Source organism: Biomphalaria glabrata, chromosome 7, assembly GCF_947242115.1.
Source record: "Biomphalaria glabrata chromosome 7, xgBioGlab47.1, whole genome shotgun sequence".
NCBI lineage: Eukaryota > Metazoa > Mollusca > Gastropoda > Planorbidae > Biomphalaria > Biomphalaria glabrata.
In genome coordinates, this window is record NC_074717.1 from 6,041,112 (window position 1) to 6,061,680 (window position 20,569).

General features: G+C 33.8%; 2 protein-coding genes across 8 annotated transcripts in view; one reads left to right on the top strand and one right to left on the bottom strand.

Moving 5' to 3' along the window:
- Positions 1-1,723: 1,723 nt before the first annotated feature.
- Positions 1,724-19,406, bottom strand: LOC106061356 (tRNA-dihydrouridine(20) synthase [NAD(P)+]-like). 6 transcript variants are annotated; one of them, XM_056034950.1, is made up of 15 exons: positions 19,116-19,406; positions 11,071-11,245; positions 10,550-10,595; positions 10,136-10,227; positions 9,406-9,449; positions 9,011-9,071; positions 8,877-8,924; positions 8,635-8,700; positions 7,960-8,117; positions 6,999-7,164; positions 5,663-5,787; positions 4,575-4,736; positions 3,707-3,794; positions 3,509-3,582; positions 1,724-2,718 (listed from the first exon to the last, which is right to left on the bottom strand). In XM_056034950.1, exons 2-15 carry the CDS (start codon positions 11,194-11,196, stop codon positions 2,376-2,378), a joined length of 1,599 nt encoding a protein of 532 aa, XP_055890925.1. In that variant the 5' UTR covers positions 11,197-11,245; positions 19,116-19,406; the 3' UTR covers positions 1,724-2,375. The 6 variants fall into 6 exon arrangements, with proteins under 6 accessions (XP_055890925.1, XP_055890929.1, XP_055890927.1 ...); XM_056034954.1 differs by lacking the exon at positions 19,116-19,406 and adding an exon at positions 13,327-13,448; XM_056034952.1 differs by lacking the exon at positions 19,116-19,406 and adding an exon at positions 13,109-13,234.
- The window catches only part of LOC106061353 (ankyrin repeat domain-containing protein SOWAHC-like), a 40,887-nt gene continuing 33,541 nt past the window's right edge, over positions 13,224-20,569 (top strand). The window contains exons 1-2 of one of the 2 annotated variants that reach the window (XM_056034960.1): positions 13,224-13,244; positions 13,471-13,704. In XM_056034960.1, the coding sequence (XP_055890935.1) occupies positions 13,587-13,704 (118 nt within the window). In that variant the 5' untranslated portion in view covers positions 13,224-13,244; positions 13,471-13,586. Of the gene's footprint in view, positions 13,245-13,470; positions 13,705-20,569 lie in introns of those variants that run through there. The other variant, XM_056034961.1, reaches the window with a different exon arrangement.

Sequence of the window (20,569 nt, forward strand, 5' to 3'; positions counted from 1 at the left end):
CTGGAGGGGTTTTAAACTTAAAAAAAAAAAAAACATCTGGAGGAGTGGGGTTTAAATTCAAAACCCCCCTTGGCTTGGCAATGCTCAAAGAATTTTAGTGTGTAATTTTCTTCTTTTTTTTTTATATTGAAGAAGTATTTTTTTAGTTTCAAACGCCACTAGAAAGGGGGGGGGGGGTTAAACTCAAAACCCATTTGGCTACGCTCATAGCATTTTGAGTGCGTAATTTGCTTTCTTTTTATACTGAAGAGGTATTTTGAAGCTTCAAACCCCACTGGAAAAAAAAAGGGGGGGGGGTTTAAACTCAAAACCCATTAGGCCACGCTCATGGCATTTTGAGTGCTTTTTTTTTATACTGAAGAGGTATTTTTTAGATTTAAACCCCGCTGAAAGGGCGGTTTAAACTCAAAACACCTTTGGCGGGGTCACTAGTAAACATTTGAGAAACACAGTTTTAAATCTCACTAAATATACCGGCATTTACAAAATACAATTTTGGTTTTAAAAAAGTGTAAGTTCTTGTACCGTTCTAGATATGGATCTATCTATAGATAAAACTGCACAGAATCAGTTCAGGACACCATAAGCAAATAGTTTTATGAAGGTATAAAAAAATCCTTTCAGGATTTCCGCCTACTCACTACCAAAACATAAACAAATCTGCGCACTACATTTAGGCCTACAACACCCACTTAAAATACAAGGAAAGCTTGCCTCTATGGATAATAGTAGGTCGTCTGTTACGAATAACAAAACCTTCACCTTTGTCCCGAAGACAGTTCAAACGAGTTGATCAGGATCTCAAAACTGGACTACTCCTAGCTTGAAGTTCGCGCGCGCTTACAGAGTGTAGGGCAAAGTATCCTGTTCGCCTATACCTATACCACTGGTACTATAATATTATTAGATCTATAGCTATAAGTATATAGTCTAAATCTATAGAGAGGGAGAGAGAAAGATTGTTTTATTATCTTTTGTTTTCGAAGGCATGTAAAGGCTACAATTAATAAGAATTGGGTTTCAATTTGTGTTAAATTTCAAACACCATGGACAAGAAGTTACATGCAGGCCTGACCTATACAAAATCTTGTCAGTTCTCTTAGTTTTGAGACGTAGGCTTTGAGAAGAGTGTAAATCCGGCCCGGATATTTTTATAAAAGCAACGTCCTACTTTTTCTTACAAACCTTATATCAACTCACTGTCTATTAAAAAGTTTGAACATGTTGTTTTTTTCTCTACCATTTACCATTCTCGGATGAAGTTAAAACTTTGCACAATTATTCGTTAAACCTGACAAGATTTTAATCAATCAATAAAAAAAAAAATTAACCATTTAGTTAAATAATTGTTGGTGATTAATTATTTTGTTTGATTTTGAAATAATTAAATACTACTAATGAGAGGTGAATATATATATATATATGGGTTTAATCCACTTATGACGTTTTTTTCTCCCACTCCCCATTTTCGTATCAAGTTGAAATTTTGTACAATTATTCAGTCAATAACAATATAGGAATCAGTTAATTAATTTTTTTTTTTTTTAAATATAGCCGAAAGGGAGATAAACCACATAATTTTCAGACAAATGCAGGTACTGAGCAGTTTCTTCCCTTTGATAAGCTTTGTTTCTATTGCTGGTTTTTCATTTTACACACTAGCACTAACTTAGTGCATGTTTAGTCTGAATGGCAAAAAAAAAAACACACAACTAATACTATGGTCAAAATGGGCATACATTTATCAAAAACTGGTTTCCTTTAAGCAATGAATGGTGTGACCAATAAGTTAATCACCACCTTGAGGCTCTGTTTGCAATGGTTCAAATTGAATAATATGAAATAAGTCCAAAATGGAAACAAAAAATAGACACTGCATACAGCCAAGAAAAAAAAAAAAAAATTTGGAATGAATCCTACTATATTGTTTTATGTGAACAGCATTTTTTTTGTTTTAAACAGATGCAGCATCGCCATTAGAGAATACTAAAAACTTCTGTATGACGATGTTTTGATCAAAATTTCTTTTCCGTTCCCCTATCGTTGAGTTTAAAATAAATCACTGACCAAAACAGAAGCTTCTCAATTTATAAAGCAATAAAAAAACAGATTTCTATAAATAATTAATGTATTCATATATAACCCCAACAACAAAATTGTGTGTAAATTGTCAAACCTTGTCAGACACCTGATATCAGTACCCCATTAGCTGAGCATGCAAGAAATTTCCATATACAGGAATAGTTCACAGCATACTTGAGCATCAAACATAAAGTTCAATATTTAAAACAAGGTTTTATAGTACTGGACTAAAAAATATATATTTCTGTTTAAGGCATGTAGGTCTCTTCTGTAACTAATGGCTAATTCTTTTGTCATCTGCTGCATCCATCTTTATCAACATCACTGCCTACAGCGCATTGTTTGCTAAGAATAGCGTCAGAGGAACCTTCAGCCAGTTCACTTTTTATCTCTGTGTAGGACTGAGATGCTACTTTCTTCTCAAGATCTGCATCGGTTGCACTACAAAGCCTGTTTTCTGCGTCCTCATCCGAGCAATGGCTCGGTGACACAATCTTAGAGTTGACGATATCCCTCCACTTCCTACGCAGCTCTTCCGTTTCATTTTTAGGCTCTCCAGTTCTGCCGTCATCCAAACCATTTACAACCAAGCAGCAGACGGCAGCACTCTGTTCTGCCAATTGCTTTGAACGCTCCCTGAAAGAAAAAAAAAATGTTTTGTTATACATGTTTCGGATGTTCCTTCAGAATTGAAGATTATTATACATCCTAGCCCAAACCTCCCGCAACATGGGGGAGGAGAGGGTTTGAACCTGAGATCATTGAGACCACAGTCCAGAAGACATATCACATGGCCAAGCAGCCATTCAGTTGAAATAGTAGATAACAATTTTTTAAAACTCAATACCTCTTTACACAAATAATTATTATATTAAACTCAAAAAATATTTCCCAGTCTTTATAAAAGTTTTTTTGTTAGTTTTGTTTTCATAAAACTCTCAAATAATTTTTGTACAGTAATTTTAATTTCTTGTCAAATTTGGTCACATTATACGATTCTACTTTATAAACCTTTTTTAGACAGGGAAACTATTAGTACAAAATTTAGACATTTAAAGCAAATGCAATCCACAAATATGACAAGTTTTAAAGTTACAATAGAACGTCTGTGCAAATGGAATTACATTTTAAAGAATAAAGTTTTGTAGTGTACGGGTATCTTGCAACCAATTAATAATACATGTATAAAGTATCCAGACTAAAACTATTGTACCTGTAACTCATTATTGACTAAGGCTCAAACCACTATATACAATTAATGCGCACCAGAGATATTTTTTGTGCATTTCCATTGTATCCTAGTAAAAAGAAAATTTGTATTCTAACATATTTCATTACCACTTCATATCACATTGTTTAGAAAAGGCTAAAATAGTGTTCAACATTTGAACTAGGGAATGAACAATTCTTAAAATGATCTATTTACCAAAATGGATTTGTGTACAATTTGCCTTCCAGTTGCACAACACTTTTGAAAAATCTGTCCTGATACCTCTCAGTCTGAAAGCACGAAAAAATACACAAAAGAAGTGACTTTTTTTAAGATTGACAAACTTAAGATTGTATTGAATACTAAGAAGTCAAAGATCTCATCCTGACATGTCAATACTACACAGAAACTTACTGTGCTGTAAACTGGTTTCTCCTTTTGATGTTTGATACAGTAGTTGTTTAAAATTTGCTTTGGAGTCATCAGTGAGTTATAGAGCGTCCTGGCGAAAGAGGAACATTCTCAACGTATTACAAACTGGATAGAATGGTTTGTTGGTTCATAATAAATACAATCATAAGCTAAACACAGAACTGCTCCTAGTGCTAATAAACTAATGAGCTCAGAGCTTTTACAAATGGGGATATGAAGTATATAAAATTAATTTATTGCACAGTGAAAAACTAACTACCTAAGTCATGCTGCTAGAGTAATTTAAGTAAAATTACTAATGCCAAGCATATAAACCTTTGTTAATTGTAAAACAAGATGTGAAGTGTACAGCAACAGATTTTTTGGCATAAAAGGCTAAGGGTAAACAAGAGAAACATGATGCAACAAGACATGAGATTCTACCCAAATATACTTTTAGGATACTAGGCAAAGGACAAAACAAGAAAAACAATGGTCGGGAGAAAGCAGCACCACAAGATGGCTGCCTGGTTGTGCAGTTTGCGCACTGGACTGTCGATCAGACTAATCGATGGTCCCAGGTTTAAACCCTGCCCGCTCCCATCTCTGTTGTCCTGCTGGAGGTTTGGACTAAGAAGTAGAGAAGTAGATTATCTCCAACTCTGAAGGAACATCCGAAACATGTAAAACATTTTACAAGAAAAAGGATCTCAAGCTCATCAGGTCTCACACCAAGGAGCATTATCAGTTTTTAATTGAAATAGTTTCTTAAGAATATCTTAATATGTATGGAACCTTACAATCTAATGATAGCAGTAAATAGAAAAATTGTCAAAGGCTTATTCTATGTAGTTTTTAATTAACAACTCACTTGTCGTATCTCACTGGCAACTCAATTAGTTCAAGACCATTTTCTGTTTTCTTTTTCTTCACCCCTCGACAATCTCCACCTTCGGCAGCACTCAGCTCCATCTCTTTCTGCTGCCTCTCATGGAGGATAACTCTGTAGTCCTCTTGCAGATGCCAAATGTCACTGCACATTAAAACAAATAGTGATTTCACAAGAAAGCTAATATAGATTACTAATAGTTTAGCATCCAGCATATTAAAATTTTGCAAAAGAATTGTCTTGTCTTTCGAATTAATGTTTATAAAAATAGAAGTCTGCCTTGTCGTGTGGGTTGCGTTCTGGACTGTCATCTCAATGGACCCATGTTCAAAGCCGGCCTACTGACATTCCCTGCCGTCCTGTGGACTAGGATGTAATAATATTCTTTTCTGAAGGAATGTCCAAAACATTTATAAAAAATGTTGTCATAAAAGAAATTTAAATTGTTTGCATCTTATATTAAAAAAAAATTATTTTAGTGTATATTCCACATTAGTCACTATTCAAAGTTTTGACTGGTGTACAGGATATTAGGAAATATGGACTAACAAAAAGATACACATCTGTACAACAACATGCTCAGCTGAATCCTTTTGTTTTCGATCATTCTAACTTGCAGTGGTCTTTTAGCCTTCTAGAATTAATAAGAAGCTTGATTTTAGTGCATGATTATTTTTTGTCAACTATTGATTTATTTCATTATCTGTAGAATATTAGTTTCATGCATCAGTTGATATAATAAAGATAACTTTATCTGTTTACATTTTGATTGATTTGGTTCAACAAAAACACTTATCCTGTTCTACTCTGACTTGCAGACAAAAATATTGTTCCTATTCCTGAACTGTTATTTCCAAAAAGCATGTACCCTAATGTTCCTATACCAGTATGCCCAGACACTGATTAACTAATTAAAATAACTAAAATTTCAGCTTATAATATAAATGAAATCTCTTTATATAAGATTGAAAAAACATGGCCTTTATATCACTAGCCAAAAGTTCACATTCTGATATAACACCCAAGTTAATGAATGATTAGATATAAGCCAATACATTCACACAACTTACGCAAATTCTTGCAACGACTTGGCAGAGAGAGAGAAGTCTGCTTCAGGAATTTCCGTCATTTTATCATGAATAATTTGTAAAACACAATATTTTGTATTCATCACATTGTTGTCATACAGAAAAGCCTAGAAATATAAACATAACTTTATAAATGTGTGGATTTAGAATATATAGAATATAACTTTAACCATATAAATGTGGATTTAGAATATAAACATAGTCATATAAATGTGGATTTAGAATATAAACATAACCATATAAATGTGGATTTAGAATTTAAATTTAACCAAATAAATGTGGATTTATTTTTCAATAAGCTAACTAATTTGTTGCCCAATATATAGCACAACATTCCTTTGGCTCACACTAGAAAGTTTAAAATAGGGTCCATAAGGCATACATACTTACATGAAAGATAACTTACTAATGAGCTTACATAATATATAAAACTTATTTATTAACTTATATAAAAAAGAACTTACTACTACTACTAATAATAATAATCTTTATTATCCATAAGAAAATTTGTCTTACAATTTTGTGCATTACACCAAACAAAAACATTATAGAAAACCAAAATATACATTCACACTAGACTCACTCATAATTAACATGCGAAAAGTTAATATCAGATAGTTTCTATTTAATGATTTGATTGCCAGGGGAACAAAAGAGTGTTTGTGTCTGTTTGTCTTTGCTATCAGTGTCTTGTATCTCTATTGTGATGGTAAAATCACAAAATCCTGACCAAAGGGTAATTTTTTATTTCTATAATCTTTTTAGCTTTTTTATGAATGTTGGTCTCAAACAGCTGCCCTAATGGGGTTTGTTTTAAGGCCAATGATTTTACCAGCAGCGTTTAGTATTCTATGAAGTTTATGAACTTGCGTCTAATCTTATAAAATACAGATGCTACTTGAAAAAAAAAAATATGATTATGTCTAACGCATGTTCCTAGGTCAATCATGTTGTTATGATTTAAACTCTGCTAAGTCATTGTTTTTCCTAGCTTATACAGGCAACCTTTTCCATGTTTTATTAGCACTAGGGAAGGAGAAGTATTTGTACAAATTTGTCCTAGCATATGGAACAAGAAATGTGACTTTATCTTTGTGTCTATCTGAGTATTTTATTAGGTTTTGTTTTTGCATTTGAAGATTATAGTTCAGTGTTTTATGTATAATTGCTACTTTACTTTTTAGTCTTCTATCCTGAAGTGTTTTTAAATTTAATGATTTAATTTACATGATATACAAAACTGACATAAAACAGAAAGCATACTAAAAGAGAGTATTTACTCATGAACCTACATGAGACAGTGCACTCATGAACTTACATATCTAAGATAACTTTTCAAAACATCAATAAAAGGTAAAGGTCCATCTCTTCTAAACACAGAGCAGTTCCACATGGCTGCCCGAGCCAACATGACAGAGCTGGCTTCTGTATTGAGTCTAAAACTTTCAACCTCTGACAAGTTGCTGATGTTTTTAGAGCCTCCACTATGAAATAAAAAAAAACACCATTAAAAAAAAAAGACACAATAGACTACCGTACATGTATTTATACAGTACTAAACAAAGTTTTACTAATGACTTAGTAAGTTTTTCAATGCAGAATTACAGTTTACTTATATAAGTAGGTAGATACCAAGCAGATGGGAAGGAGACACTGGGAACCAAGATGCCTGGAGGAAGCTGGTTGGAAACCTATGCCTCAGGACCATAGGCAGAGATGAGATGACGTAGGCAATGATAAAAAGTGAAGTTTCCCTTTCAGATCTTGCTGTCTATAGGGAAGATGATGTAAAGGTCATCTGTTTCTGTGGCCCACGTTTACAAGGGTGTCATGTGGCCAGCACAAACAGCCTTTACTTTTCCCCAACTTATGTCAGGTACCCATGAGAGCTGTGTTAACTCAGAGGCGCCCAAAGATCCTGAAATAAAAAATCCTAGTCTTCACCGAGATTTGAACCCAGGATCTTTGGTTTGGAAGTCAAGTGCTTTTTACTGCTCAGCCACCGCACCTCCTAGGCAATGATACTCAGTAAAAAATTATATTTTCTCTCAAATGGCATCATAGCAAACTAAAATTTACCAACATTAATAATTAACATTTTTTACTTAATATTGGTGCTTCTCAATCAATGGCATAATTTCACTTAGTAACATGTGTCCAATGAAACATATATTGCTAAAAGTACTTTACAGACTCCAAGCACTACCTTATTTGTACTGAGCTCTTACAAAGAATAAAAAGACAATAATGCAGTGACTAATGGTAGATGCTAGTCTTACTTGGCAATGACTGGAATACTAACAGCATTAGACACAGCTTTGATGTAGTCATCGCGGTTTGGATCCCTGGACCTCTCAGACTTGGTCCTCCCATGAACACCTATTGCAGACACTCCTGTGGACTCGATCAGCTTTGCCAAGGCGACTGTCTCTTGTATCTGTAATAAAAACAATGCCCTAATAAAAATGATTGTACAACCATGACAATGGTTCATATAATGCAGATAGGGATTTAAAGAAGTAATATTATATTATTATATAAAGTTTAGTACTTCCATGAGAAATTGAAAAAATGAATTTCAAAATGACTTTACAAATAGATTTCCCTTATATTAAATTTCAGTTTAAATTTTCGGTATTAAATAAAAACAACAACAAAACATTATAAGATTTATGAAGAGGATTTTTAGAAAAACATAATAATGAAATGTGTTCGAAACCAGGATTTAAAAAAAAAAAGTGCAGCTTTGAATTTTTTTGTTGCGAATTGTCAAAATGTATGTTGTTGAGAACTGTGTGTTAAAAAAATAATAAAAAAGGAAAAAAAAAAAAAGAACTGTACAAGTAGAACTGACTTTTAAATTTATTTAAGAACAATGAGCAAAATGACTTCATATTCAATACAGTCACACATTTTAAAATAATTTATTAACTTGAAGAGTAAAATAAACTTACATCCGGAAGCACACGAATTTTACAAGTAACAGGCACATCCAAGCCATTGACTAGAGTTGTCAATATCTGTCATACAATTGAAATAGAATACTAATTGTTATTTATTCTTAGAAGCTTAACTTTAAGGTTAAATTATTTTTTTTAATATCACAAATGTATGATTTAACTTTTAGAATAGATGACATCAACATTTTCTAATTGTAAGTACTGGTATTGATAAGAAATAAATGCAGAGAACCTACACTCTTCACTTTGTCTTGCTGAGTTAATAGAGCAGCGCCCATCCCACCCTGAAAAGAAAAACAAGTTTGCATGACTGTCATTAGAAAACAGTAAGGAAAACAATCTTCTGAAAACTTAAAAGAATTTTTCTGACCTTGATAGAAAACTCTTTTGGGCATCCCATATTGACATCTACACCAGCAACAAGATGTTGTCTTTTTTTGTTTTTGAAAGAATAAGAAGCAAAATATTAGAGTAAAATAAAGACATACATTTTTACAATGTCACAGCATTTCAAGAACAATTAATACAAAATGCTTACACCTCAACTGAATTTCACAGTTAAGATGAATGCTTCTGTTTTGTTATTTTAATTTTATTGCATAAATAATTCTTCAAGCTAACAAAATCAGTCGACTGTCTTTCTCCTAGCAGAAAGGAATGTTCTTTTTATTTACCTTGTAAACCAGACTTCATGTGTTTATCTTTTATGTTAGTTTGATAATTAAATTGTTTTCTCCTATGCTTGAGAAATACAAAGAAACTTACATTTTCTTAGCTGCAGCTAGAGCTCGTTTAGCATCTGATGTTCCCTAAGAGGAGAAGTCAAAAGATTAAACAAAATGAAAAACAAATTTGAAAATAAAAAAAAAGTATTGAATTAATTTATTTTTCTTTCTATTTTCCACAAACAAGATAGACCCAAAGAAAAACTCAAATCAGCTTTTAGCAGGAATTGTTTTTGTATGCATAGGAGTTGTTAAAATATGTAGGACAAAGCTAGGTTTGAACAGCCATGTTGCACTTCTTACTTTATTTTTAGACTCTAAAACAAGCTTTATTATAGATTAGACATTTCTTTTATTAAAAAAAAGAAATTGACGAATAGAGCAATCAGCTGCCAGTTCAACAGACTTAGAGTGTAACTACAGACATGTAATTAAATATGTTATTGAAGGCAGGATGTCATTCAAATGATGGTACCACAGTTCAATGATTTAAACAGTTGTTCATTGTAGTGAAAACTGAAACACTTATCAAGCTTTAAAAAAACATTTTGGCTACAAATAACCCCTACAGATGATCATAACAATGGGTCAATCTTAAATGGGGTCTGGCGCCTGGCAAATAAAAGTTCTTAGCCTCAATCTTAAATGGGATCTAGCAAATTCTCAGCCTCAATCTTAAATGGGATCTAGCAAATAAAAATTCTCAGCCTCAATCTTAAATGGGATCTGGCAACTAAAAGGCACAAAAATGTTTACAACGAGATACTCACTAATTGAAAAATGACCTTTCCCCTTTCAGCAGCACATGTACGGAAGACAACGGTTCCATCTGACATTGTAAAATCTATTGTGCCTAATAGCTCTAAAGAAAAAAAAAGTTTTTCATAGATTATACGAATATTTTAAAAGCTGAGCTTTGAAAATATTCTTTCTAAACTAACACACATTGTACAGCAGTTCTTAAACGTTTGTTTCAGGAAACTATTTAAAATTTTAAATTGCCAATCACCACTTGACAATATGAAAGGCTTCATACACTAGAACTGTAGTAGCTATAGCAAGTGGTATGTTTGATGTATGATATTTATAAGTACTGTACCAATGTAGCAAACCATTTTCAAAGAGCATTTATTTATGAATGCGTTTATCATTATTATGCATATTATATAATAAATTAGTATTACCATTTTTATATTCATGACAAATCAGAAGCTTTCTGTCAATTATTTCCTGCAATAAATAAGATAAATGACTAAATACCGGTATTGCAATATCTTAAATTTACTTAAAATACTTAAAAATAGCACAACTAAGGACTTAAATTGTTAATTCTGGATTGAAATCTAAAAACTATTATTAAGTTATGAATTACAGATTTTCCTTCGGAAAAAAAATGCCCTATGCATATTTTTTATACCTGTTAATTACAGATTAAAATTTTACAAATGCCCTATGCATATTAGTCATACTACCTGTTAATTACACATTGAAATGTTACAAAGTCATTGGTTTTCCAGGCTGATTTAGATAATCACCCATATGCTCTAATGGCATTTAAGAAGAAAGATCATTGAAATGAAATGAATCGGCGCTAACATTCGGAAAAAAAATGTGCCTTAAATTCTTTTGACTTATTGAGTATCTTATTGGGTCATGTTTTTGTATTACTGGGTTATGTTTTTGTATTTTTATTTACTATAATTACCTCTGTATAAACCAGATCAGCTCCATAATCCAACGCCAAGAGTCTCATGGGAAGGCTGCACACTCTCACCATTGGAGCCAACATCACCTTACCACTGTATTGACTGGACTGTTTTTCTTTAGACATCTTAGGTTATTCAAAAGCGCCTACACCAAAAATTATCTCGAGAATCATTCTGCAAAATAAAAAAAAATTTGTGGGCTGGACCATGAAATTTTAGCTCATCTGTCCATTAATAAAAAATACACTGCTTTCCAAACTACTTTGTTGCACTTTGTTTTAAATGGTGAAAGAATCTTCTTGTGCCTCAAACTAATACAGAAATACTTGAGGTCAACAATTCCCAAAGATAGATTCAACAATTAGGCAATTCTTGCTTATTGAGTGTGATCTATGCAAGGAACAGAATTTTGATGGTATACTGTATGTCCGCTACAGGCAAGGCTCATGAAGATAAGTTAATTTGATCGTGATTTTGTACTTAGAAAAGAATAAATAAAATGCAAAGACGAATCTAATTTCTAATACAAAATCTTAATATTCACTTATTATCCTTATCCCTACTCAGACTGTGCTCAGTGCAATCCATGTCGCCCAGCTATTGTTAGGACAGGCCCTGCCTGCCAATTTTTTAAATTAAATATTCCTTCTACATCCATGTAGAGGAAGATTGTACTTTATGCAGGGCCATATTAGTTGCAATAAATTTTTGCTATCGATTCATGAATTAAAAAAAAATCGATTTAAAAAATTCAGTATGAGAGTTCTTTTTAGCACGTAAAACAGTACAGTGTAGTACAGCATTTTGTAGAAGTAAACTTTATTTTAGTTAGGTAATACATTCTAACCATTCTAAGGTTATTTGAATTTAAAAATTATTATTAAAACCATTTTATTTACAAGTCTATATTTCTATTTGATGTTCATGGCACTGGGGGGGGGGGGGGGACCAATAAGTTACCTTGACCCAGGTGCAAGTTTTGTTCACTACCCCTATGATCATATGGCATACAATTTGTGGGCCTGATTGTATGGAACTGCCCATGCCGATTTTAACACCCAGTCCACCCCTGACAGCCTCTAAAGTTACTCTGGCCTCTGGTATTACAATTCAACATGTTTTTTTTTTAATAGTAATTTATTAATTTATACTAGATTTAGACTAGGATCTAGACTAGATCTTACAGATTTAGATCTGAATAATAATATATAATTAGATTTCTTAGATCTATATTATAATAGTACATATATAGAATTATAGATCTATATTGTGAGGACAGTCTCATTTACTGAGTTAGGTGTTAAGTCATTAAATTGTTATTCAGTAATCATAATTGTAATGCCAATCAATAAACAAATTAATCAAACTTATTTATAATTATATATAAAATAGATCTTATTATAATTATATTGTCTTATCAATCATCATTATCATGTTCATGTCTTTCTAAGACAAGATATATATATACTCTAGCTAGAGATCTATCAATCTAAAATTCTAAATCTATCGTTCTATTTTCTATGCTGTCTGCCTTGGCTAAGCTGCGGCATGAAATAACAGATCTACATCTAGTCAATCTAGACCTGTCCAGTGTCCTGTCCTATGTCAATATGATTATTCTCAATGACATTGCTTTGATACTTTGATCAACTTTGATGATGATCGTCTGATTATGACTGATACTAGTTTACTAGTGATACAGATCCATATATTATAAATATACACTTCAAAATTTATAGCTATTTAGATCTAGATCTATACAGTCACAGTGATACTACTCATTAATTTAACTTATGATAATCATATCATTATCATACTCTGGGACTGGGATGCCGATGGGTGACACTCATCAAGACTACTCTAACTCTCTACTCTCTCAAGACTCACTCAGAGTCACTGACAGCGTTGTTAAAATGTTACTCGGTAGTTTTATTTTATGAGACTCATGATTATGATCATCATTCGCATGATAATGTCACAATGAGGATATGAATATAAATAATAGCCAATGCATACTTCTAAAAGTAATAAACTTGCCATTTATTTTTAGATATTTTCAATAAAAAATCATTTTTCCGAAACATATGAGATCGAAAGATCAAAAAATAAAAAATTTCCGGAATGATTTCCCTTACTCAAACTTACTGCCTTAGCCTTAGCCTTAGGAAGTTAGGTGCGTAAGCCAAATACTTATACGTTATAATAATCAAAAAAATTAGCTGTAAACTTTTAAAGCTTATTATAAATTGACTTACAATATTTCGAAACAATCGAATTTAGATGAAACTGTTTTAAAGTTTTTAGTTTTAATTAAGTTCTGTATTATCTCTCAATTCTTTTATTTCTAGATAATGTATAGATCTATCTAGACTATACAGCAAAAATTATTTTCTTTCCAGGCATAGAAGATCAATAAAGAGACAGGCTCACTTCCGTTCTCAAGAAAACAACAACAAAAGATCTCTTAATTGGACACCGGGAACTTCCTTCAAGGAAGTAACAAAGTAAACAAACAATGGGGGACTTTGAAATAGATGCAGTTTTGCAATTCATGCTCTCTAAGGGAGGTCGTGTCCGAAATCACGAGTTGGTCACACATTTTAAAAATGTTTTAAATCACCCTGTTAACAAAGGTAAGAGTTAGAGTACTTATTAATTATTTATTTTATTACTAATTTTTTTTTTTTTTTTAGTCTTAGACTAGAGTCAGAAAAGAGTCTTAGATTAGAGTGTCTTACTGTCATAGACTTAATAAGACTTAGACCAACTTAGGTTAGACTTAGACTAGATACTAGATCTACTTAGAGTAACTAACTTAGTCTAAGAGTAGAGTAGTTAGTTTAACTTAAGTTAAGTTAGACTGTGTAGACACTAGAGTAGACTATTGACTTTAAACTTAGTCAACTTAGACTAACAGAGCTAGGCAGGCCATAGAGTGGAACCCCCAGGGAACAAGACGCAGAGGAAGACCAAAAAGAACATGGCGACGCAGTGTACTTGAAGAAGCAGAGAAGACCGGGAAGAGCTGGGACACCATCAAAAAGCTAGCAAGAGACCGTGGAGAGTGGCGTGTTTATGTCGAGGCCCTATGTTCCATGAGGAACTCAAAGGAATGATGATGATGATGATGAACTTAGACTTAAGAGTTAGACGACTTGATAGTGAGTTAGTCTTAGACTAAAGTTGTACTCTTAGTGTTAGATTAGATTAGATTTTACTTAGTTTTAGAAGTTAGACTGTTGACACTCACACACTGTCGTCTGTGACTTTACTAAAACTGTACTGTAGTCTTCGTTACTCATATTACTGTCATTACGCCATTAGTGTAGTGTTAGAACTTAGAGATAATAAAGTTGTTATTTTAAAGTTTCACTGAAACTGACTAGATCTATATTCTATATAAAGTATAACATATTATATCTAGAATCTAGACTCTAGATAGTAGATCTAATAATACTATAATAATAGTAGACTCTAATTAGTAGTAGTAATATTAAATAAATATACTGTAGACCTAGAATTAGGGATGTGAAATAAAATATTTATCTTTGAAAAAACAATTTTTCGTTAGTACATCATTAAAATACTTTAACAGAGCTTTCCAATGGGTGTATAAATTATGACTGTTTATTTAACAGTTAGAAAGTTATGATTTTTTTTGTGGTGTTTTGACCTAACATCGGTTGACATGAAACAAGAGAGAGGAGAGCTTGTTGCTTGCTAAGCTGGTGAGACACACCCCCAGCTCAAAAGTTAACAAGTTGAAATTGAGTTTCATAGGCGATAGATCTATTTATTAAAAAAGAAATTTAATAGTAGATCTAGTATTAGTAGTACATTTCTAGCTCACAAAGCTGATTTCATTTATAGTTATGAATTTCACTTATGAGTTTCAAGAAATGTCAGAGAGTTGTGGACAAAATGGCGGCGTTGTGATGGCAGAAAATAACAAAATATTTTAAAAGTGGGAGCAAAATCGTCTGAAAACTTTTCTTTTCAAATGCCTTTAAAATTCTTCACCATTCATGCATAATTGAATATATGCAGAATATTAGGCTTTACAAAGCCTGACTTGTTTTTTTTTTTATTGTTCACAAAATTTTTCTATATAGACCAAAACTGTCCATGGCCATTATTTTCTTTGTTAAATGGCATTTTCCACTGTTCTTACTGTTGCTTCTGTATGATACATAACGTCAGTAAGGAGTGACCTTGGTTACCTGAAGTTGTAATTGTGTATGCAACTTACAAGATGAGCTCTAGTGTTTCATTTCAGAGAGGAGGCCTGTTCTTCTTCTTCTGCTTCTAGCCAGCTTTTTGCTGCTGAGCTGTCAGCTCTTTTGCAGACTGTGCCTAGGAAAAATAGTGTGCTGTTTTCTTCAGTTGTTCAGCACTGCCGTACAGGGTGTTGGTTATGTTGGGCTGTAGTGGAAGTAGGGTCTGCCTAAGGTGGATTAGGAAGGGGCATTCAAAAAGGATATGGTTTACAGTTTCATAAGGGTGGGCGCAGTGTCTACAAAGGGGGAGTTGTGTGGGATTTATTTTATTGAGATGGTAATTTAACAGAGGTGTGTGTCCTGTCCTTAGTTGGAAGATTGTAGATCGCTCTTTGCGGGGGAGGAAGTTAATACTGTCCAGTTTGTTAGGCATGTTCATTTCTTTGTATTGGTTGAGCCACTCCTCTTTGTGATTGTTGATTAACATTGACCTTAGGGTAAGGTAGTTAACAGGTCTATCTGGTTGTTCCGTAGATGATCCTGCCTTTGAAAGTTTATCTGCCCTTTCATTTCCCCTGACGCCAATGTGTCCAGGGATCCACTGTAATGTGATGTTGATGTTTAATTTTGTCATCATCTGGTGTATTATCACTATTAGTGTTGTCAACTCTCTTGGGCTTTTTGAGGTGCTGTTGTTAAGTGCTTGAAGACTGGATTGGAAGTCTGTAAAGACAACATTATCTGATGGTGATTGTATCCCCTTCATATAATTTGTTTTCAACTGTCTGCAAAGCTATGGTAATTGCCTCAATTTCGGCTTGGAAGTTTGAGCAGTAGTCAGCACAGGGTACACTTATTTCAAAGTGTTTATTTTTGAGGAAGACCAGGAAGGCACTAAGACCAGCATTGATGGTGGCTTTGAAGGCTAATCCATCAGTGTATGTTGGATGATGGCTGTTTTTGGATAGCTTTCAATTGTTTCGAGCATGCCTACTTTGAGCTCCAGTGGATTTGATTCTTTTGTTAGAGTGTTATTTATTAAATGTGTTTTAATGGTTGGTTATTTGTAGTTAAGTCCAGGAGTTATGTTTGAGAATCTGGTAATTTTTTCTCTGTTATTGGTTAGATGGTGTTTTAGGGCTAGTTCGTCAGTAAGTTGGATCAGAGTTCTTTGCTTTTTTTGCTTGTTTTTCTTATTTCTCTGTGTTAGTAATTTATTTGGATGGTCGTCCTCCAACCTTCTGTATCTCTCAATAGCTTCTAATGCTGCTCTGTTGCACCTTAACTTAAGAGATTCAATATTGGAGTCTATTTCGCAGGCTGCTGTGGGAGTAGTTCTCATAACTCCACTGATTAGATGCAAGGCTTGGTTTTGGATTGTATCTAATGATGATTGATAGGTTTTGTTGGCAGCTACTTGTATGGAGAGACAGTTATCCATTACAGATCTGATGTATCCAGTGTATAACTGTCTTAAGGTTTTCTTTTCAGCTCCCCAGGATGTTCCTGCTAAGTGTTTTATTATGTTTAATCTTTGTGATGCCTTTTCTTTTAAATCTACCATAAAGTGTTTTAGAGACAGTCTTTGGTCTAATTTTACACCAAGATATGTTGGATTTTCTTCTTTATTTATTGGCTGTGAGTCTTTTTTTAGGATGTATTTTCTTTTTACTACTTTGTTGCTGTGGCTAAAGATTGAATAAACTGACTTTTATTTGTTTATTTCCATTTTCCATAAAGGCCTGTTCTATATAGATATATATAGTTCGTTCATCGGGGTTCGATGATGACCACTTTGTCATCCAGGGTGCTGAGGGCTTTGCACTGGGGTTTTGTGCCTCTTCATGTGGCTGGTGAGACCTATGTGAGCTCAGAATGTTCGGCTGCACACTGGGCAGGTTATTCCAGCGGGAGCTAGTGTCATTGGCCTTGCTGTTCTTCTCTGGTGTTTTTCTTCTGCCAGCGTTGTTCTCTTTTCCTCAGCAACCTGTGCGCTAGTTTTCACAGCGTGACGCCATGATGGTCTGTCATGTGCCTCTGTCTCCCAGGTGGCTGGGTCTATGCTGAATGCCTTCAGAGAAGCTTTGAGTGTGTCTCTGAAGCATTTTCTTTGACTGCCTTGCGAGTGCTTTCCTTCACTTAATTGATCATACAAGAGTCATTTAGGGATGCTGTGGTCTTCCATTCTTCAGACGTGTCCTGCCCATTGCAGCTGGAACTGGATCAGGATTGTGTGGATGCTTTGCAGACCCGCTCTTTGACGGACTTCAGTATCTGATATTTTGTCTTGCCATTTGACATTCAGTATTTTTTTTAGACATGTCATGTGGAAGTGGTTCAGTTTCTTTGCATATTTTCTTTACATTGTCCACGTTTCTGAGGCATAGAGATAGAGCAATGTAGGAAGGATGACAGCTCGATAGATCCCTAGTTTTGTATTTGTGGTGATACCTCGTCTGTTTCAGACGTTTTTAGACAGTCTGCCATAGGATGTACTGGCCTTGGTGATACGCAGGTCAATTTCATTATCGATCTTTCCGTTTTTGGAGAGTGTGCTGCCAAGATATGTGAATCTGTCCACTACGTTTATATCATGTCCATTTATCTTGATGCTTGGATCTGAGTAGGCTTTCCCTGGAGCGGGCAAATATAAGACTTCAGTCTTTTTTTTGTGTTAATGGTAAGGCCAAAGTCTGAGCATGCTCTTGATAAGTCACTGACGATGCTCTGCAGATCATTTTCAGAGCAGGCATTTAGAGCACAGTCGTCAGCAAATAGCAAGTTCCTGATTTCTGCTGATTCTATTTTTGATTTTGCTTTAAGCCGCCTCGGGTTGAATAGGCCACCATCAAATCTGTATGATATATTTATCCCATTGTTTTCTCTTTTGTGAATGCATCTCCCAGCATAGCAGAGAACATGATACTGAACAGTGTAGGTGCTAGGACACAGCCTTGTTTTACCCCGTTTGATACTTCTAAGCGCTCTGATGGTTCTTCACTGTCCTGGACATGAGCCTTCATGCCATCATGAAATAGTCTTACCATGGTTATGAATTTTTGTGGACAACCATACTTTAACATAATCTTCCAGAGTCCTTCTCTGCTAACAGTGATGAATGCTTTTGTTAGGTTGACATATATTGAGAAGAGATCAGCATTTTGTTCTTGGCATTTTTCTTGGAGCTGCCTTGCCGCCAAGATCATGTCAATGGTTCCACACTCTTTTCTTAAGCCGCACTGGCTTTCTGGTAGACCATGTTCTAGGTCTGTTATTAATATTTTGAAGAAGACATTTCAATAAGTTTTCTAGAGTATACCTGTTTAAGTCAGAATGGTCACATTTCTTCAGAGTGATGTACTATTATATTGTTGATACTTTTTTTATGAATAAATGATTGAGGTTTTGCTGAACATTATGGTGATTACAAAGTATAAACTCTTCAGCTTCAGATGTCTCACAGTTTTGACCTGTCCCACACCCTCTTGATTTCACTTTACTTGACTCTTCTTACTAGGAGAAATACTGTACTGTAGATGACAGTGAAAGGAATTTCTGAAGCTTTAAATGCAGGAACACGTTTGGAGCTTCCCAAAACTCTCTAGTTAGCTAAATAGGAAATAAACATGCATCTTTTGACCGGGGAGGTCACTAGGAATAGTTTGAGTAACACAGCTCTAGATCAAATCTTGAACCAAAAAAACAAAACTCTGTTGGCACTGAACCTGAAAGTCCAGTGTGGAAGTGAATTACCCTAACATATTGGATTACCCTTTAGCATAACAGCTGTAGAAGACAAAATGTAATTATGTAATTGTTTTCAGTACCTGAATATAAAAGAACACAGTAGTGCATTGTATAGGCTGACATCATCATCATCAAACTCCACTTGAGTGAGGGCTTAAGAGGCTCAAATCCTCTCTTGCAAAAGCCCTGGACATCATACTAGGCTGACATCAGTCCTAGTAAGACTTCTGTAACTGAGTACATTTTGTTACATAATGTAGCTTCAAACTGCATGTCCTTTTTTTCTAATTCTTTGTTCTCAACTTTAAAACCAAGGATTAAATAACTGATAATTTGTCTGTAGTTTCCTTTTTCTTCATTATGGACAAAAATGGGATATTATATTTCAAATTAAATATAGCGGAAAATACCCAGCTTCAAAATCACTACTCTGTTTTCAAGAGATTTCAGATTAGATATAGTGAAAAATACCCAGCTTTAAAATTACTGCACTATTTTAAAGATATTTTAGATTAAATATAGTGAAAAATACCCAGCTTCCAAAGTACTGCACTATTTTAAAGAGATTTCAAATTAGATGTAGTGTAAAATACTCAGCTTTAAAAACACTGCTAGACACTATTTGAAAAATAGGAAATAGCTACTTAGCCAAGTATAGGTCAAAATGAATCAGGATTCAAAAGATTTATTTTTAACTTTATGGTAATCCCATTCCATTAGAAAAAAAAACTGCAAGAGACTTGTACATTTTGTATTGTTAAATTGTTTGATTGAAAAGATAAAACAAGGGGAACAAATGTGTTCAAGCTGGAGACTTTCTCTTGAAGGCTATGTATAGCTCTTTGAACATAAAAATGTCAACATTGTAAAACTTTTCTAAATTAGTGTGTAAATAGTATATAAACTTATCCTATATGCTGGATTTTGAAGACAAATTTGGTAGTAAATTAAGTTTATAGCTTTTGTACTTAGAATTGGTGGAACACACCCAGTAAGTAGAGGTTGTTTTTTTTTTACTTGGTTTAATAGAGACAAATCACTTGTTAAATGTGAGTGGATAGAGATAGTACACTGACATCACATGCACAGAAGGAAGTTTTATTTTATTTGTTATAGGAAGGACAACATGGAAACTTCATAGACTAAATATGTTTAGAAGCTGAGCTCAACCATAACACATCTTGATATCAAACCTTTTTCATTGTATTAAAGATATTTGTGAGAAATTTTTTCCCTAAGAAACATGGCTCACTTCGAATGTAAAATTTAATTTATAAATAACTGAGTCCACCCAGCTGTAATAGGTACCTGACATTAGTCGGGGAAAAGTAAAGGTGGTTGGTCGTTGTGCTGGCCATACGACACCCTCGTAAACCATAGGCCACAGAAACAGATGACAAAAGAAAAAAAGATGGTGATTAGTTAAGACTTATTAGTGGCAGCCACTTCAGCTATCCTAGTTGCATCATTGTTGTAATAACCATGAGTCCTGAAAAGGGAAAATGAACCAAATCATTTTTTTAAATGGATATTT

Coding starts and splice junctions, on each gene's coding strand:
- LOC106061356 (XM_056034950.1), bottom strand. CDS start 11,196: ATGTCTAAAGAAAAACAGTCCAGTCAATACAGTGGTAAGGTGATGTTG. Junction 3,795..4,574: donor TTGCCAGTGAGATACGACAA/GTGAGTTGTTAA, acceptor CTCTTTCGCCAG/GACGCTCTATAACTCACTGA. Junction 3,583..3,706: donor AGAAACCAGTTTACAGCACA/GTAAGTTTCTGT, acceptor TCGTGCTTTCAG/ACTGAGAGGTATCAGGACAG.